Source organism: Tachyglossus aculeatus, chromosome 6 (assembly GCF_015852505.1).
Source record: "Tachyglossus aculeatus isolate mTacAcu1 chromosome 6, mTacAcu1.pri, whole genome shotgun sequence".
In the NCBI taxonomy this organism is placed as follows: domain Eukaryota; kingdom Metazoa; phylum Chordata; class Mammalia; order Monotremata; family Tachyglossidae; genus Tachyglossus; species Tachyglossus aculeatus.
Window position 1 is genome coordinate 59,358,808 of NC_052071.1, and position 20,580 is coordinate 59,379,387.

Below are 20,580 nucleotides of genomic sequence, written 5' to 3' on the forward strand. Positions count from 1 at the left end.
CGAATTATTCCTGGAGGGCTTTGCAGGACATTGGAGAAGATCTCCTTTGGAGATCCCAAAGGAAATGTGAAAAGCTCAGCGTTCCTCTCCGATCCAGCCTTGGTGGCTGAGGGAAAATGTGAGAGGGATCAGGGAAGAGATACAAAGCCAAAAAATCAAAGACTCTGGAATGACTCCAACCTTAATTTGAACACAGTCTCTCTTGGCTCAGGCATTGCTGGGTTTGGGGGTCTTGGAGAGAGGATTTATCCGTTGGTGTATGACCAGACAGAGCCTTGTAATTTTTCCATATTTGCCCCTGAAGTTTGGTCACTGTGGCGGTGTTTAGGTTTTTTTTAAATCTTTTCTTTGTATCGTTCGGAGTTCTGCGAACCGCTGTTATTTATCATCAGCCGCAGTTCAGATGAGGGCCGTCCAAAGCCAACGCGATTTTAAGTCACTGCAATAGTGTCCCCGTTGGTTGAATGTCTTCTTTTCGTTAATAAATCCCGATGGGACAAGGGCAGTGACCTACTGCACACAGTAAGTGCTCAATAAATGCGATTGATTGATTGATTGGGGATAAGATTGATGTGGGACAGGGACTGCGTCCAACCTGATTATATATATCAGGCAAAAACTCCTCACCCTGGGCTTCAAGGCTGTCCATCCCCTCACCCCCTCCTACCTCACCTCCCTTCTGTCCTTCTCCATCCCAGCCCGCACCCTCCGCTCCTCTGCCGCCGCTAATCTCCTCACCGGGCCTCGTTCTCACCCGTCCCGCCATCGACCCCTGGCCCACATCCTCCCCCTGGCCCGGAATGCCCCCAATTCCTCCGCACATCCGCCAAGCTCGCTCTCTTCCTCCCTTCAAGGCCCTACTGAGCGCTCACCTCCTCCAGGAGGCCTTCCCACACTCAGCCCCCTCCTTCCTCTCCCCCTCGTCCCCCTCTCCATCCCCCCCGCCTTACCTCCTTCCCCTCCCCACAGCACCTGCATATATGTATAGATGTTTGTACGGATTTATTGCTCAGAGAAGCAGCGTGGCTCAGTGGAAAGAGCCCGGGCTTTGGAGTCAGAGGTCATGGGTTCAAATCCCGGCTCCTCCACTCGTCAGCTGTGTGACTTTGGGCAAGTCGCTTCACTTCTCTGGGCCTCAGTTCCCTCATCCGTAAAATGGGGGTGAAGACTGTGAGCCCCACGTGGGACAACCTGATCACCTTGTAAGTTCCTCAGCTGTAAAATGGGGATGAAGACTGTGAGCCCCCCGTGGGACAACCTGATCACCTTGTAGTCTCCCCAGCACTTAGAACAGTGCTCTGCACATAGTAAACGCTTAATAAATGCCATTATTATTATTACTCTATTTATTTGATTTGTACATATGTATTCTATTTATTTTATTTCGTTAACATGTTTTGTTTTGTTCTCTAAGCGCTTAGTACAGTGCTCTGCACACAGTAAGCGCTCAGTAAATATGATTGATTGATTCTCTGTCTCCCCCTTCTAGACTGTGAGCCCACTGTTGGGTAGGGACCGTCTCTATATGTTGCCTACTTGGACTTCCCAAGCGCTTAGTACGGTGCTCTGCACACAGTAAGCGCTCAGTAAATACGATTGAATGAATGAATGATTCACTTGTATCTTCCCTAATGCTTGCAACGGTGCTTGGCACATAGTAAGTGCTTAACGAGTACCATTATTATTATTAGAATTATTACTAGGGAATTATTAGAGAGTATTATTACTAGAGAATAATTACTAATATTAGAGAAGCAGCATGGCTCAGTGGAAAGAGCACGGGCTTTGGAGTCAGAGGTCATGGGTTCAAATCCGGGGTCCGCCAATTGTCAGCTGTGTGACTTTGGGCAAGTCACTTCTCTGTACCTCAGTTCCCTCATCTATAAAATGGGGATGAAGACTGTGAGCCCCCCGGGGGACAACCTGATCACCTTGTAACCTCCCCAGTGCTTAGAACAGTGCTTTGCACATAGTAAGCGCTTAATAAATGCCATCATTATTATTATTATTATTATTATTACTATTGCTATCATTATTAAACATCCCTTCATTCAAGGAAGCTTTGCTCTGATTGGAAACGAACGCTCTTAAAAGTTGAAAGCGTGACATCTCTGCACGGTGCCGACTTGTACTTCCCAAGCGCCTAGTACAGTGCCCTGCACACAGTAAGCACTCAATAAATACGATTGAATGAATGAACTTTGAGCAGTTTCATAAAGCAACCCTGCCACTGTATCGGTCTAATTCAAGGATTCTTTCTTCTGAAATACCCGAGTAAAGCGCTTTTTTGTAAAAGGGATCCATCCAACTCTCCTGTAATTAACAAACGAAGCATCCTGCTAATTAGCCGGAAGGCAGAAGTGCCACACAAACCCACACACGCTCACGCACGCAGTCGCATTCATACACACACATGTGCAGGATGTAAATTAATCCCTATAAGGATGATTATTTTAGAGGCCGCACCTCTGTCGCGTGTGCAGATCCGGCGAATTTTGAATTGTGTACTAAATAGGGATTAAAATGACCGGCAGCCGCGCGCCCTGCGTTTGCCTTCCGTCAGTTTATTTTCCCACGTCTCCCCAAAATTTCCCAAAAGCGGGAAAAGAACATTCATCCCAAACTACCCCAGGCAAGTCTTGATCCCAGAAGCCGCAGTTGACGGTGGATCGGGAAGCGGGAGCCCCCCGCTCCCAAGATTTGCCCCCCGCAGAGGCCAATCTGATCAATCAAGTTTGGGGGGGGGGGGGGGGAATTCCTTATAATAATGATAGCATTTATTAAGCGCTTACGATGTGCAAAGCACTGTTCTAAGCGCCGGGGAGGTTAACAAGGTGATCAGGTTGTCCCACGGGGGGCTCACAGTCTTCATCCCCATTTTGCAGATGAGGTAACTGAGGCCCAGAGAAGTTAAGTGACCTGCCCAAAGTCACACAGCTGACAACTGACAGAGCTGGGATTTGAACCCATGACCTGCTCTCCTTGCGGGAGAGACTTGAGGCTTCCTTTTTCCTGGACGGCTACAGTAACTGTACCCTTGGCAGCCCGACTTGGCGGAAAGAGCCCGGGTTTAGGAGTCAGAGGAGGTGGGTTCGAATCCCGGCTCCGCCCCTTGTCGCCTGTGTGACTTTGAGCAAATCACTTAGCTTCTCTGTGCCTCAGTTCCCTCATCTGTAAAATGGGGATTAAGAATGTGAGCCCCAAATGGGACAACCTGATGACCTCGCATCGACCCCCGCGCTTAGAACAGTGCTTGGCACGTAGTAAGCGCTTAACAAATCCCCTCCCTTCCCCACAACACCTGTATATATGTATATATGTTTGTACATATTTTTTTTACTCTGTGTATTTATTTATTTAATTTATTTGTACATATCTATTCTATTTATTTTATTTTGTTAGTAGGTTTGGTTTTGTTCTCTGTCTCCCCCTTTTAGACTGTGAGCCCACTGTTGGGTAGGGACTGTCTTTATATGTTGCCAATTTGTACTTCCCAAGCACTTAGTACAGTGCTCTGCACATAGTAAGCGCTCAATAAATACGATTGATGATGATGATGATGATGATGGTGATTTCGTCAGCGAGAACCTTTGTGCGCCCAAAAGTGTAAATGCTGCGCCTTTAGCAATCTATCGGTCAATTAATGGGGTTTCTCAAGGGCTTCTGGTGTGCAGAGTGTGTATATATGTATATATGTTTGTACATATTTATTACTCTATTTATCTTGTACATATCTATTCTATTTATTTTATTTTGTTAGTATGTTTGGTTTGGTTCTCTGTCTCCCCCTTCTAGACTGTGAGCCCGCTGTTGGGTAGGGACCGCCTCTATGTGTTGTCCCAAGCGCTTAGTACAGTGCTCTGCACACAGTAAGCGCTCAATAAATACGATTGATTGATTGATTGATTGCAGAGCAAGGTAGTGGGAGCTCGGGAAAAGGCGAATCAATATTGCTGGTGGACGCGATCCCTGCCCACAAGGAGCTTACAGTCTACGGGGGGGGAGAGACAAGACGTTAAAATCAGTTTCCCCCCGGCAGCCTGGTGGTGAGGAAGCCGTGCGGAACGAGGGAAAACCAGCCCGTTCCCCACGTCTTTTCGATTCCGGTTCTCTCCGATTGATTCCGATTTTCGGGGTATCTTCTTTTATTTTTAGATGAATCTGCGTTCTGTATTTACTGTAGAACAACAAAGGATTTTACAGCGTTATTATGAACATGGAATGACAAATCAGAGTAAAAATTGCTTTCAGCTCATATTACAGTGTGCCCAGGAAACTCAGCTGGACTTCAGTGTAGTCAGGGTAAGTACGGAGGCCACGCCAAGCGGGGGTACCCATCTTTTGGACCAGTAAATATTTCCGTCGCCTGAAACTGGAGCGGGGTGAAGTTCCCAAGAAGATAAACCGTCTCTTTTCCCTGGTTCCAATAACCCGGGCTGGGTTTGATGAGCGTTAGTGCTTTACGTAGTTAAATAATAATAATAATTGCGGTATTTAAGTGCTTACTATGTTCTAAGCGCTGGGGAGGTTACAAAGTGATCAGCTTGTCCCACGGGGGGCTCACAGTCTTCATCCCCATTTGACAGATGAGGGAACCGAGGCCCAGTTTGCGCATGTCGCTCCGTCAGCGCTCTGATATTGTCAAAGTGCCAGGAGTCGTCTCCGTCTCTCGGGAACAAAAGGATTCCCGTAATAAGCAAGACCTTCCGGAGAGTTATTTCTGATTCCCGGCTGCCTTTAGATCTTCCATCGGCTTTGAAATTCACAGGAATCTCCGGTTTTTCCAAAAAAGATTCCACGACGTTTTTAGGGCGCTCGTATTTTCCAAAGCACTCTGGCACCTGTCATCTCGTTTTCCTGCTCCTCTCCCCGCAGCCAGACTCCCCCACATCCACCGCCCCGGTCCCGGAGGAGTAGGGAGGGGCAAGTGGAGAAGCAGCGTGGCTCAGTGGAAAGAGCCCGGGCTTTGGAGTCAGAGGTCGTGGGTTCGAATCCCGGCTCCGCCACTTGTCAGCTGGGTGACTTTGGGCTAGTCGCTTCACTTCTCTGTGCCTCAGTTATCTCGTCTATAAAATGGGGATTGAGACTGTGAGCCCCCCGTGGGACAGCCTGATCACCTTGTAACCTCCCCAGCGCTTAGAACAGTGCCTTGCACGTAGTAAGCGCTTAATAAATGCCATCATTATTAAGACCAGAACCTGCATTTTCCAGGGACCCAGAGGGATTTGACTTGCCCGAGGAGCCTTCGCCAGTCGGGGCCAGATGCCAGGCCAGAATCCGATCTCTTCTCTTAATAATAATAATAATAATAATAATAATAATAATAATAATAGCAGCATGGCTCAGTGGAAAGAGCCCGGGCTTTGGAGTCACAGGTCATGGGTTCACATCCCGACTCCACCAAGTGTCAGCTGTGTGACTTTGGGCAAGTCACTTCACTTCTCTGGGCCTCGGTTACCTCACCTGTAAAATGGGGATGAAGACTGTGAGCCCCCCGTGGGACAACCTGATCACCTTGTAACCTCCCCAGCGCTTAGAACAGTGCTTTGCACATAGTAAGCGCTTAATAAATGCCATTATTATTATTATTACTTAACTTCTCTGTGCCTCAGTTCCCTCACTTGTAAAATGGGGATGAAGACTGTGAGCCCCCCGTGGGACAACCCGCCTTGTAACCTCCCCAGCGCTTAGAACAGTGCTTTGCACATAGTAAGCACTTAATAAATGCCGTCATAAATAAATAAACAAAGGCCATCATTATTATTATTATTATTATCATGAGGTAACAGGCACAGAGCAGTAAAATGACTTGCCCAAAGCCACACAGCAGACGAGTGGTGGAGCCGGGATTAGAACTCATGACCTCCTGACATCCCGGGCCTGTGCTTTGACCACTCCACCATTAGTAGTCCAGTGCTGTGCACACAGTAAGCGCTCAATAAATACGATTGATTGATTGATTGGGTCCCATCAGGGGTTTCCAGGTTTTTTTTTTAGCAGTTTTGTGTTGCGGCCTGCTGTCCAGCGCTTAGAACAGTGCTTTGCACATAGTAAGCACTTAATAAATGCCATTATCATCATCATATTTGAACGTGATAAAGACGTCTCCATATTTCCAGCGCAGTCCTGATCGTAATCTTCCTCTAATAAATGATTTTGTGCCTGTAGGAACTGCGTGTAGTCGTAGTCCAGAAACTTGTAATTGTGCTGTGAGGTAAAACGCTTACTATCATCATCATCATCAATCGTATTTATTGAGCGCTTACTATGTGCAGAGCACTGTACTAAGCGCTTGGGAAGTACAAGATGGCAACACATAGAGACGGTCTCTACCCAACAGTGGGCTCACAGTCTAAAAGGGGGAGACAGAGAACAAAACCAAACATACTAACAAAGTAAAATAAATGTGCTAAGCGCTGGAGTAGATACAAGCTAATCAGGTTGGACACAGCCCCGGTCTCGCATAGGGGTCAATCAATCAATCAATCGTATTTATTGAGCGCATACTATGTGCAGAGCACTGTACTAAGCGCTTGGGAAGTACAAATTGGCAACACATAGAGACGGTCCCTACCCAACAGTGGGCTCACAGTCTAAAAGGGGGAGACAGAGAACAGAACCAAACATACCAACAAAATAAAATAAATAGGATAGAAATGTACAAGTAAAATAAATAAATAAATAAATAAATAAATAAATAGAGTAATAAATATGTACAACCATATATACATATATACAGGTCACCGTCTTCGCCCCCATTTATCAGCCGAGGTGACTGAGGCACAGAGAATAATAATAATGATGGCACTTGTTAAGCGCTTACTACGTGCAAAGCACTGTTCTAAGCGCCGGGGAGGATACAAGGTGATCAGGTGGTCCCACGGGGGGGGCTCACGGTCTTCATCCCCATTTTACAGATGAGGGAACTGAGGCACAGAGAAGTGAAGTGACTTGCCCAGGGTCGCACGGCTGGCAATTGGCAGAGTGTTTAGTAGGATTCTTTTAGACTGTGAGCCCACTGTTGGGTAGGGACCGTCTCTATATGTTGCCAACTTGTCCTTCCCAAGCGCTTAGTACAGTGCTCTGCACACAGTAAGCGCTCAATAAATACGATTGATGACGATTGATGATGAGGGCAAAACCATGTTTTTCATAACATGAAGCATAAAGTGTAAAGTTTATAAAGCCCCTTCCTTCCTCTCCCCCTCGTCCCCCCTCCATCCCCCCATCTTACCTCCTTCCCTTCCCCACAGCACCTGTATATATGTATATATGGTTGTACAGATTTATTACTCTATTTATTTATTTTACTTGTACATATCTATCCTATTTAATTTATTTTGTTAGTATGTTTGGTCTTGTTCTCTGTCTCCCCCTTTTAGACTGTGAGCCCACTGTTGGGTAGGGACTGTCTCTAGATGTTGCCAATTTGTACTTCCCAAGCGCTTAGTACAGTGCTCTGCACATAGTAAGCGCTCAATAAATACGATTGATGATGATGATGATAAAGTACAAAACACTTGACATTTAAGTATTCCTCTTGATTTAACAGATGACCTGCCTGTTTAACTAATAAAATAATCAGAAAAGTCAAAGAGGGTTACAAATCATAATAACGGGTCAGAGCTATAACGGTCCAAGATATCACTGAGTAAGCGAAAGTGATGAGGTGATGGTGTGTGTGTAAATTAAATTCATCCATTCATTCAATCGTATTTATTGAGCGCTTACTGGGTGCAGAGCACTGTACTGAGCGCTTGGGAAGTATAAGTCGGCAACATAGAGAGATGGTCCCTACCCAGTAACGGTTTGGCTACTGTGCCTCCAAATTATGCTACTAATAATAAGACCCTAGTCATGGGAGCCATTAGTAAGGGCAAGCGCTTAGTACAGTGCTCTGCACCCAGTAAGCGCTCAATCAATCAATCAATCAATCGTATTTATTGAGCGCTTACTGTGTGCAGAGCACTGTACTAAGCGCTTGGGAAGTCCAAGTTGGCAACATATAGAGACAGTCCCTACCCAACAGTGGGCTCACAGTCTAAAAGGGGGAGACAGAGAACAAAACCAAACATACTAACAAAATAAAATAAATAGAATAGATATGTACAAGTAAAATAAATGAATAAATAAATAAACAGAGTAATACAATAAATACGCTTGAATGAATGAGCATCAGCAACTATTAAATGAAGCCTAAAGTGTAAAGTACAAAACACTTGGCATTGAAGAATTCCTTTTGAATTCATTCATTCATTCAATCATATTTATTGAGCGCTTACTGTGTGCAGAGCACTGGACTAAGCGCTTGGGAAGCACAAGTTAATAATAAGACCCTAGTCATGGGAGCCATTAATACACTGCAAGCGCTTAGTATAGTGTTCTGCACACGGTAAGCGCTCAATAAATACGCTTGAATGAATGAGCATCGGCAGCTGTTAAATGAAGCATAAAGTGTAAAGTACAAAACACTTGGCATTGAAGAATTCCTTTTGATTTCATTCATTCATTCATTCAATCATATTTATTGAGCGCTTACTCTGTGCAGAGCACTGGACTAAGCGCTTGGGAAGCACAAGTTAATAATAAGACCCTAATCATGGGAGCCATTAATACACTGCAAGCGCTTAGTATAGTGTTCTGCACACGGTAAGCGCTCAATAAATACGCTTGAATGAATGAGCATCGGCAGCTGTTAAATGAAGCATAAAGTGTAAAGTACAAAACACTTGGCATTGAAGTATTCCTTTTGATTTCATTCATTCATTCAATCATTTATTGCGCGCTTACTGTGTGCAGAGCACTGGACTAAGCGCTTGGGAAGTATAAGTTAATAATAAGACCCTAGTCATGGGAGCCATTAATAATAATAATAATAATAATGGCATTTGTTAAGCGCTTACTATGTGCCAAGCACTGTTCTAAGCGCTGGGGGGGATACAAGGTGATCAAGTTGTCCCACGTGGGGCTCACAGTCTTCATCCCCATTTTACAGATGAGGTAACTGAGGCTCAGAGAAGTTAAGTGACTTGCCCAAGGTCACACAGCAGACATGTGGCGGAGCTAGGATTCGAACCCATGACCTCTGACTCCAAAGCCCGTGCTCTTTCCACTGAGCCACGCTGCTTCTCTGCAAGCACTTAGTACAGTGCTGTGCACACAGTAGGCGCTCAATAAATACGCTTGAATGAATGAGCACTAGCAACTGTTAAATGAAGCGTAAAGTGTAAAGTAAGAGAAGTAAAGTAAAGAGAAGTGAAGTGACCGGTCCAAGGTCACACAGCCAACAAGGGGCCGAGGCAGGATTAGAACCCAGGTCCTACCGATGACGCTTGCTTCTGGATCCTGTACATTTTGGTAAAAGAGGAAACCACCAGCAAGTGTTGGAAAGCAAACACTTTAAACGCAGCCGTTACGACTGTAGATGAAAATAGCCTTTGTGTAGTTTTCCACGGAAGTTATTCCTTTGATTTTTATATCCCAGCAGCGGGAGGTAGGAAGAAGGAAGTGGCGCTTCCTTAACGTGCCCCGATGAGACCCAAAGTCGAATCGTGTTGTTTGCGGCAGGATGTGGGGAAAAGGCAAAGCGTTAGGAAAAAGCAGAGGAAAAATGCGAGGAGAGTCAGTGGGTTGAGTGCAGAGAGGTGGCTCAGGCCTGCTTTCTTACTGTTTTTCAGGAACAGTAATAATAATAATAATAATAATGGCATCTGTTAAGCGCTTACTATGTGCCAAGCACTGTTCTAAGCGCTGGGGGGGATACAAAGTAATGGGGTTGTCCCCCATGGGGCTCCCAGTCTTCATCCCCGTTTTACAGATGAGGGAACTGAGGCCCAGGGAATAATAATAATAACAATAATAATAATAATAATAATAATAATAATAATAGCAGCATCTGTTAAGCGCCTACTATGTGCCAAGCACTGTTCTAAGTGTTGGGGGGGATACGGGGTAATGGGGTTGTCCCCCATGGGGCTCCCAGTCTTCATCCCCGGTTTACAGATGAGGGAACTGAGGCCCAGGGAATAATAATAATTATGATGGCATCTGTTAAGCGCTTACTGTGTGCCAAGCACTGTTCTAAGCGCTGGGGGGGATACAGGGTATTGGGGTTGTCCCCCATAGGGCTCCCAGTCTTCATCCCCGGTTTACAGATGAGGGAACTGAGGCCAGGGAATAATAATAATAATAATAATAATGGCATCTGTTAAGCGCTTACTATGTGCCAAGCACTGCTGTAAGTGCTGGGGGGGGTGCAGGGTAATGGGGTTGTCCCCGTTTTGCAGATGAGGGAACTGAGGCCCAGGGAATAATAATAATAATGGCATCTATTAAGCTCTTACTATGTGCCAAGCACTGTTCTAAGCGCTGGAGGGGTTACAGGGTAATGGGGTTGTCCCCCATGGGGCTCCCAGTCTTCATCCCCGTTTTACAGATGAGGGAACTGAGGCCCAGGGAATAATAATAATAATAATAATAGTAATAATAATAATAATAATGGCATCTGTTAAGCGCTTACTATGTGCCAAGCACTGTTCTAAGCGCTGGGGGGGATACAGGGTAATGGGGTTGTCCCCCATGGGGCTCCCAGTCTTCATCCCCGGTTTACAGATGAGGGAACTGAGGCCCAGGGAATAATAATAATAGTAATAATAACAATAATAATGGCATCTGTTAAGCGCTTACTGTGTGCCAAGCACTGTTCTGGGATACAAGGTAATGGGGTTCAAGCCTTTCAAAGCCCTACTGAGAGCTCACCTCCTCCAAAAGGCCTTCCCAGACTGAGCCCCCTCCTTCCTCTCCCCATCCCCTGCCTTACCTCCTTCCCTTCCCCACACCCCCTGTATATATGTATAGACGTTTGTACAGATTTATTACTTTATTTATTTATTTTACTTGTGCATATTTATTCTATTTATTTTATTTTGTTAATATGTTCTGTTCTCTGTCTCCCCCTTCTAGACTGTGAGCCCGCTGTTGGGTAGGGACCGTCTCTAGATGTTGCCGATGTTCCCAAGCGCCCAGTACAGTGCTCTGCACACAGTAAGCGCTCAATAAATACAATCGAATGAATGCATGAATGAATGAAAGGAACAGTCAGGCCCTTAGGAGGAAATGGCCTGGCCAAGGCCCACGCAGGCTAACACGAAGGCGGAAGCGATTTTGTACAGATTTATTACTCTATTTATTTACTTATTTATTTTCCTTGTACATATCTATTCCATTTATTTTATTTTGTTAGTATGTTTGGTTTTGTTCTCTGTCTCCCCCTTTTAGACTGTGAGCCCACTGTTGGGTAGGGACCGTCTCTAGATGTTGCCAACTTGGACTTCCCAAGCGCTTAGTACAGTGCTCTGCACACAGTAAGCGCTCAATAAATACGATTGATGATGGATGATTTCTGTTGGCTAAGGAAGAGTCCCCCTTTGCGGCCCCCTTCAGCGTCGCCCTTGCCCTTGGATTCGCACCCTTTACTCACCCCGCCCTCGGCCCCGCAGCACTTACTCCCGGGTCCGTGATTTATTCATCATCATCATCATCATCCATCGTATTTATTGAGCGCTTACTATGCGCAGAGCACTGGACTAAGCGCTTGGGAAGTACAAATTGGCAACATCTAGAGACAGTCCCTACCCAACAGGGGGCTCACAGTCTAAAAGGGGGAGACGGAGAACAAAACCAAACATACTAACAAAATAAAAAAATAGATATGTACAAGTAAAATAAATAAATAGGGTAATAAATCTGTACAAGCATATATACATATATACAGGTGCTGTGGGGAAGGGAAGGAGGTAAGATGGGGGGATGGAGAGGGGGATGAGGGGATAATAATAATAATGATGGCATTTATTAAGTGCTTACTATGTGCAAAGCACTGTTCTAAGTGCTGGGGAGGTTCCAAGGTGATCAGGTTGTACCACGGGGGGGGGCTCACAGTCTTAGTCCCCATTTTACAGATGAGGGAACTGAGGCTCAGAGAAGTGAAGTGACTTGCCCGAGGTCACACAGCAGACATGGGGCGGAGCCGGGATTCGAACCCATGACCTCGGACTCCAAAGCCCGGGCTCTTCCCACTGAGCCACGCTGCTCTCCATTCATTTATATTAACGTCTGTCTTCCCCTCTAGTCTGTAAGAATAATAACGGTGGTATTGGTTAAGCGCTGACTACGTGCCAAGCGCTGTACTAAGCGCTGGTAAGCTTCTCGCGGGCAGGGAATGTGTCTATCACCTGTTCTGTTGCACTCTCCAATCGCCTAATACGGTGCTCTGTATGGAGAAAGCACTCGGTGAATACAAGTGACTGATGGATCAGGATGAGCTTGTTGGGAACAGGGAATGGGCCCGTTTATCCTAATAATATCCTCTACAAGCTCTTAATAGAATAGAAGCAGCGTGGCTCAGTGGAAATCAATCAATCAATCAGTCAATCAATCGTATTTATTGAGCGCTTACTGTGTGCAGAGCACTGTACTACGCGCTTGGGAAGTACAAGTTGGCAACATATAGAGACAGTCCCTACCCAACTGTGGGCTCACAGTCTAAAAGACTCTAATATGTTCTTATAATGTTCTTATATGGTCGTATGTTCTTCTGATAATGATGGCAGGTCGTCATCAATCGTATTTATTGAGCGCTTACTGTGTGCAGAGCACTGGACTAAGCGCTTGGGAAGTACAAGTTGACAACATATAGAGACAGTCCCTACCCAACAGTGGGCTCACAGTCTAAAAGACTCTAATATGTTCTTATAATGTTCTTATATGGTCGTATGTTCTTCTGATAATGATGGCAGGTCATCATCAATCGTATTTATTGAGCGCTTACTATGTGCAGAGCACTGGACTAAGCGCTTGGGAAGTACAAGTTGGCAACATATAGAGACAGTCCCTACCCAACAGTGGGCTCATAGTCTAAAAGACTCTAATATGTTCTTATAATGTTCTTATATGTTCGTATGTTCTTCTGATAAAGATGGCAGGTCATCATCAATCGTATTTATTGAGCGCTTACTGTGTGCAGAGCACTGTACTAAGCGCTTAGCACTGTACTAATACAGTGGCAGGTCTTCTAATAATGATGGCGATCTTCTAATAATAATAATAATAATAATAATGGCATTTATTAAGCGCTTACTATGTGCAGAGCACCATTCAAAGCGCAGGGGAATTTACAAGGTGATCAGGTTGTCCCACGGGGCGCCCACAGTCTTCATCCCCATTTTACAGATGAGGTAACTGAGGCACAGAGAAGAGAAGTGACTTGCCCAAAGTCACACAGCTGACGAGTGGCGGAGCCGGGATTTGAACCCATGACCTCTGACTCCAAAGCCCGGGCTTTTTCCACTGAGCCACGCTGCTTCTCTAGAGCTACTGTACTCTCCCAGGTGCTCGGTACAGTTCTCTGCATTCATTTGTTCATTCAATTTTATCTATTAAGCGCTTACCATGTGCCGAGCACTGTACTAAGCGCTTGGCAAAGTACAGTACAACAATAAATAGTGATATTCCCTGCCACGATGGACTTACATCCTAGAGAGGGGGTGACAGACATTAAGACAAATAAAAATAAAATTGCAGATATATACATAATCAATCAATTGTATTTATTGAGCGCTTACTGTGTGCAGAGCACTGGACTAAGCGCTTGGGAAGTACAAGTTGGCAACATCTAGAGACGGTCCCTACCCAACGGCGGGCTCACGTGGAAAGAGCCCGGGCTTTGGACTCAGGGGTCATGGGTTCGAATCCCGGCTCCGCCACCCGTCTGCTGTGTGACCTCGGCCAAGTCACTTCACTTCTCTGAGCCTCAGTTACCTCATCTGTAAAAGGAGGATTAAGACCGTGAGCCCCACTGTGGGGCGACCCGATTGCCTTGTATCCCCCCCAGCGCTTAGAACAGTGCTTTGCACATAGTAAGCGCTTAACAAATGCCATCATTATTATTATTATTATTATTATTAATACAGTGCAATGTACACAGTAAGTGCTGAATAAATGTGGTTGAGTGAATGAATGGGAAAAAACTGGGATAGGACACTGAGGGAGGTGGAATTCTTTCTGGGAAAATAAGGCGTTATCTGTCCTTCACCTTTCTGCGGGCGGGGAGCTGGACTAGACCATCCATATCCATTATCCATATCTATTCTATTTATTTTATTTTGTTAATATGTTTTGTTTTGTTCTCCGTCTCCCCCTTCTAGACTGTGAGCCCGCTGTTGGGGAGGGACCGTCTCGAAATAATAATAAGAATAATAATAATAATGGCATTTGTTAAGCGCTTACTATGTGCAGAGCACTGTTCTAAGCGCTGGGGGGGTTACAAGGTGATCAAGTTGTCCCATGTGGGGCTCACAGTCTTAACCCCCATTTTACAGATGAGGTAACGGAGACTCAGAGAAGTTAAGTGACTTGCCCAAGGTCACACAGCAGACACGTGGGGGAGTCGGGATTCGAACCCATGACCTCTGACTCCATAGCCCACGCTCTTTCCACTGAGCCACGCTTGGACTTCCCAAGCGCTTAGCCCGGTGATCTGCACACAGTAAGCGCTCAATAAATACGATTGATTGATTGATTGATTGATTATCCGGGGTGTCTGTCATCCCGAAAATCCGTCCTTCCCAAATCCTTCTTTCCTTTCAGGGGTAGGGTGAAGGCTGGGGTGGGCCATCCCTGTATATATGTATATATGTTTGTACGTATTTATTACTCTATTTATTTTACTTGTACATATCTATTCCATTTATTTTATTTTGTTAGTATGTTTGGTTTTGTTCTCTGTCTCCCCCTTTTAGACTGTGAGCCTACTGTTGGGTAGGGACTGTCTCTAGATGTTGCCAATTTGTACTTCCCAAGCACTTAGTACAGTGCTCTGCACATAGTGAGCGCTCAATAAATACGATTGATGATGATGATGATGATGATGCTCCCGTGTTTTAATAGGTGCATGTCCCAGCCCGGGAAGGCCCGGTCATTTTACCCGGATATTTGGAGGTTTGCTTAGCTTTATGGAACGTCTGACCTTGGAAAACGGGGGGAGCAGTGTGGGAAAACGCCGGGGGTCACCGGCCCCCGTGAGAGGGAGGATGGGTGGAGACAGGTTTGGGTGGCGCTTAGTTGATGATGATGATGATAATAATAATAATGATAATGGCATTTATTAAGCGCTTACTATGTGCAAAGCACTGTTCTAAGCGCTGGAGAGGTTACAAGGTGATCAGGTTGTCCCTCGTGGGGCTCACAGATGTAATCCCCATTTTCCAGATGAGGTCACTGAGGCCCAGAGAAGCGAAGTGACTTGCCCAAAGTCACACAGCTGACAATTGGCGGAGCTGGGAGTTGAACCCATGACCTCTGACTCCCAAGCCCGGGCTCTTTCCTACTGAGCCATGCTGCTTCTCTATGTGATGATGAAATAATGATAGTATTTGTTAAGCTCTTACTTTGTGCGAAGCACTGTTCTAATCGCCGGGGGGATACAAGGTGATCGGGTTGTCCCACGTGGGGCTCACAGTCTTCATCCCCATTTTACAGATGAGGGAACTGAGGCTCAGAGAAGTGAAGTGACTTGCCTGAAATCGCACGGCTGATAAGCAGTGAAGCCAGGATTAGAACTCATAATAATAATAATAGTAATAATGATGGCATTTGTTAAGCGCTTACTATGTGCAAAGCACTGTTCTAAGCTCCGGGAGGAAACAAGGTGATCAGGTTGTCCCACGCGGGGCTCACAGTCTTAATCCCCATTCTACAGATGAGGGAACTGAGGCTCAGAGAAGTGAAGTGACTTGCCCGAAGTCACACGGCTGATAAGCGGTAAAGCCAGGATTAGAACTCATAATAATAATAATAATAATGATGGCATTTGCTAAGCGCTTACTATGTGCAAAGCACTGTTCTAAACTCCAGGGGGAAACAAGGTGATCAGGTTGTCCCACGTGGGGCTCACAGTCTTAATCCCCATTTTACAGATGAGGGAACTGAGGCCCAGAGAAGTGAAGTAACTTGCCCAAAGTCACACGGCTGATAAGCGGTGGAGCCAGGATTAGAACTCATAATAATAATAATAATAATAATAATAATAATAATAATAATAATAATAGCATTTGTTAAGCACTTACCATGTGCAAAGCACTGTTCTAATCGCTGGGGGGGATGCAGGGTTGTCAGGTTGTCCCACGTGGGGCTCACAGTCTTAATCCCCATTCTACAGATGAGGTAACTGAGGCACAGAGAAGTGAAGTGACTAGCCCAAAGTCACATGGCTGACAAGTGGCGGAGCCAGGATTAGAACTCATAATAATAATAATAATAATGATGGCATTTGTTAAGCCCTTACCATGTGCAAAGCACTGTTCTAATTGCTGGGGGGGGATACAGGGTTATCAGGTTGTCCCACGTGGGCTGACAGTCTTAATCCCCATTCTACAGATGAGGGAACTGAGGCACAGAGAAGTGAAGTGACTTGCCCAAAGTCACACGGCTGACAAGCAGTGGAGCCAGGATTAGAACTAATAATAATAATAATAATAATAATGGCATTTGTTAAGCGCTTACTATGTGCAAAGCACTGTTCTCTGGGGGGAAACAAGATGATCAGGTTGTCCCACATGGGGCTCACAGTTTTAATCCCCATTTTACAGATGAGGGAACTGAGGCACAGAGAAGTGAAGTGACTTGCCCAGCGTCACACAGCAGACACGTGGTGGAGCCGGGATTCGAACCCATGACCTCCGACTCCAAAGCCCGGCCTCTTTCCACTGAGCCACGCTGGTTGAGTGGGGAGCTCCCGCCCCCATGTCTGGTAGTCTCATCTGCTCATTTTCCACAGATCATCAATCGTATTTATTGAGCGCTTACTATGTGCAGAGCATTGTACTAAGCGCTTGGGAAGTACAAATTGGCAACATATAGAGACAGTCCCTACCCAACAGTGGGCTCACAGATGGGTTGCTTATTCAAGTCCCCCTCGGCTGTTCTGTGCCCTAACGAATGCCATTATTATTATTATTATTATTATTGTTGTTATTATTATTATTATTATTATTATTATTATTATTAATGCAGTGCTATGTACACAGTAAGTGCTGAATAAATAGGGTTGAATGAATGAATGGGAAAAAACTGGGATAGGACACTGGGAGAGGTGGAGTTCTTATTGGGAAAATAAGGCATTATCTGTCCTTCACCTTTCTGCGGGCGGGGAGCTGGACTAGACCATCGTCCATATCCATTATCCATATCTATTCTATTTATTTTATTTTGTTGATATGTTTGGTTTCCTTCTCCGTCTCCCCCTCCTAGACTGTGAGCCCACTGTTGGGGAGGGACCGTCTCTAGATGTTGCCAACTTTGGACTTCCCAAGCGCTTCGTCCAGTGCTCTGCACACAGTAAGCGCTCAATAAATACGATTGATTGATTGATTTTAGCCTTAGGAAACCTCAGCAGGGCAGAGCAGAGGGCGTGCTACCAAAAAAAATAAACCCGCCCGCTTCTGTTTCCTCCCAGATCAAACCACCCCTGACACCGACTCACCCCTTCCCGTTTGTCGCGAAATAGTAATAATAATAATAATGGCATTTATTAAGCGCTTACTACGTGCAACGCACTGTTCTAAGCGCCAGGGAGGTTACAAGGTGATCAGGTTGTCCCACGGGGGGATCACAGTCTTCATCCCCATTTTACAGATGAGGTTACTGAGGCCCAGAGAAGTGAAGTGACTTGCCCAAGGTCACCCAGCCGACAGTTGGCGGAGCCGGGATTTGAACCCGTGACCTCCGACTCCAAAGCCCGGGCTCTTTCCACTGAGCCACGCTGCTTCTCCAAAATGCGACGTCATCTCCAGAGCAGCCGACAGCAAAATTGTGCTGGAATCGGTGCTGTTTGAAGACCGTATTCCCCAGTTCTGTTTCTTAGGATGGGTTGGTTTGCTCTGCACACAGTAAGCGCTCAATAAATACAATTGATTGCAATGCAATTGATTGATTTGGGGAGCGGGTGTTCCTTTTTCTCGGAAGCCTGGCCCCAAACCGTCTCCAGGACGGATTTTGAAAGTAAAGGCTGACTCCGATTAAGCAGTTTTCCCTCCGTAGGGGAGGGCGTGCCCGAGGTCACCCGGCCGACAAGTGGCCGAGCTGGAATTGGAACCCAGATCCTTCTGAATCCCACTCCCGCCCTCTTTCCACAAGGCCGCACCTCTTCGGGGAGGCCCAACAGTAGCCCGAGTTCTTAGCGACAGGCCAAAGGGGCCGAGCATTCTCGCCAACATTTCTTTTGAATCAGTCAATCAATCAGTTGCATTTATTTATTTATTTATTCATTTATTTATTTATTTATTTTGCTTGTACATATCTATTCTATTTATTTTATTTTGTTAGTATGTTTGGTTCTGTTCTCTGTCTCCCCCTTTTAGACTGTGAGCCCACTGTTGGGTAGGGACTGTCTCTATATGTTGCCAATTTGTACTTCCCAAGCGCTTAGTACAGTGCTCTGCACACAGTAAGCGCTCAATAAATGCAATTGATGATGATGATGATGATGATGATGATTTTTTGAGCCCTTATTCATTCATTCATTCGTATTTATTGAGCGCTTCAGTAGCCTGAGTTCTTAGCGACAGGCGAAAGGGGCCAAGCATTCTCGCCAACATTTCTTTTGAATCAGTCAATCAATCAGTTGCATTTTTTGAGCCCTTATTCATTCATTCATTCGTGTTTATTGAGCACTTACTGTGTGCAGAGCACTGTACTAAGCGCTTGTAGCCTGAGTTCTTATCGACAGGCGAAAGGGGCCAAGCATTCTCTCCAACATTTCTTTTGAATCAGTCCATCAATCAGTTGCATTTTTTGAGCCCTTATTCATTCATTCATTCGTATTTATTGAGCGCTTCAGTAGCCTGAGTTCTTAGCGACAGGTGAAAGGGACCAAGCATTCTCGCCAACATTTCTTTTGAATCAGTCAATCAATCAGTTGCATTTTTTGAGCCCTTATTCATTCATTCATTCGTATTTATTGAGCGCTTACTGTGTGCAGAGCACTGGACTAAGCGCTTGTAGCCTGAGTTCTTATGGACAGGCGAAAGGGGCCAAGCATTCTCGCCAACATTTCCTTTGAATCAGTCAATCCATTAGTTGCATTTTTTGAGCCCTAATTCATTCATTCATTCGTATTTATTGAGCGCTTCAGTAGCCTGCGTTCTTATCGACAGGCGAAAGGGGCCAAGCATTCTCACCAACATTTCTTTTAAATCAGTCAATCAATCAGATGCATTTTTTGAGCCCGTATTCATTCATTCATTCGTATTTATTGAGTGCTTCAGTAGCCTGAGTTCTTATCGACAGGCGAAAGGGGCCAAGCATTCTCGCCAGCATTTCTTTTGAATCAGTCCATCAATCAGTTGCATTTTTTGAGCCCTTATTCATTCATTCATTCGTATTTATTGAGCGCTTCAGTAGCCTGAGTTCTTAGCGACAGGCGAAAGGGGCCAAGCATTCTCGCCAACATTTCTTTTGAATCAGTCAATCAATCAGTTGCATTTTTTGAGCCCTTATTCATTCATTCATTCGTGTTTATTGAGCACTTACTGTGTGCAGAGCACTGTACTAAGCGCTTGTAGCCTTAGTTCTTATCGACAGGTGAAAGGGGCCAAGCATTCTCTCCAACATTTCTTTTGAATCAGTCCATCAATCAGTTGCATTTTTGGAGCCCTTATTCATTCATTCATTCGTATTTATTGAGCGCTTCGGTAGCCTGAGTTCTTAGCGACAGGCGAAAGGGGCCAAGCATTCTCGCCAACATTTCTTTTGAATCAGTCCATCAATCAGTTGCATTTTTTGAGCTCTTATTCATTCATTCATTCGTATTTATTGAGCGCTTACTGTATGCAGAGCACTGGACTAAGCGCTTGTAGCCTGAGTTCTTAGCGACAGGCGAAAGGGGCCAAGCATTCTTGCCATTTCTTTTGAATCAGTCAATCAATCAATTGCATTTTTTGAGCCCTTATTCATTCATTCATTCGTATTTATTGAGCACTTCGATAGCCTGAGTTCTTATCAACAGGCGAAAGGGGCCAAGCATTCTCGCCAACATTTCTTTTGAACCAGTCAATCAATCAGTTGCATTTTTTGAGCCCTTATTCATTCATTCATTCGTGTTTATTGAGTGCTTACTGTGTGCAGAGCACTGGACTAAGCGCTTGTAGCCTGAGTTCTTATCGACAGGCAAAAGGGGCCAAGCATTCTCGCCAACATTTCTTTTGAATCAGCCAATCAATCAGATGCATTTTTTGAGCCCTTATTCATTCATTCATTCGTATTTATTGAGCGCTTACTGTGTGCAGAGCACTGTACTAAGCGCTCGGGAAGTACAAGTTGGCAACATATAGAGACGGTCCCTACCCAACAGTGGGCTCACAGTCTAGCGCGCTTACTATGTGCAAAGCATTGTTCTAAGCGCTGGGGGGGGGGGGATGGCGACATATTTATTTATTTTACTTGGACACGTCTATTCTATTTATTTTATTTTGTTAACATGTTTTGTTTTGTTCTCCGGGGGATACAAGGTGATCAGGTTGTCCC

The 20,580-nt window shown here is 45.3% G+C and overlaps 1 protein-coding gene across 1 annotated transcript in view; it reads left to right on the forward strand.

Annotated features, from left to right (window-relative positions):
* The window catches only part of HDX (highly divergent homeobox), a 122,334-nt gene that overhangs the window by 20,410 nt on the left and 81,344 nt on the right, over window positions 1-20,580 (forward strand). The window contains 1 exon segment of the mRNA XM_038748216.1: window positions 4,156-4,302. Coding sequence (XP_038604144.1) covers window positions 4,156-4,302 — 147 coding nt within the window.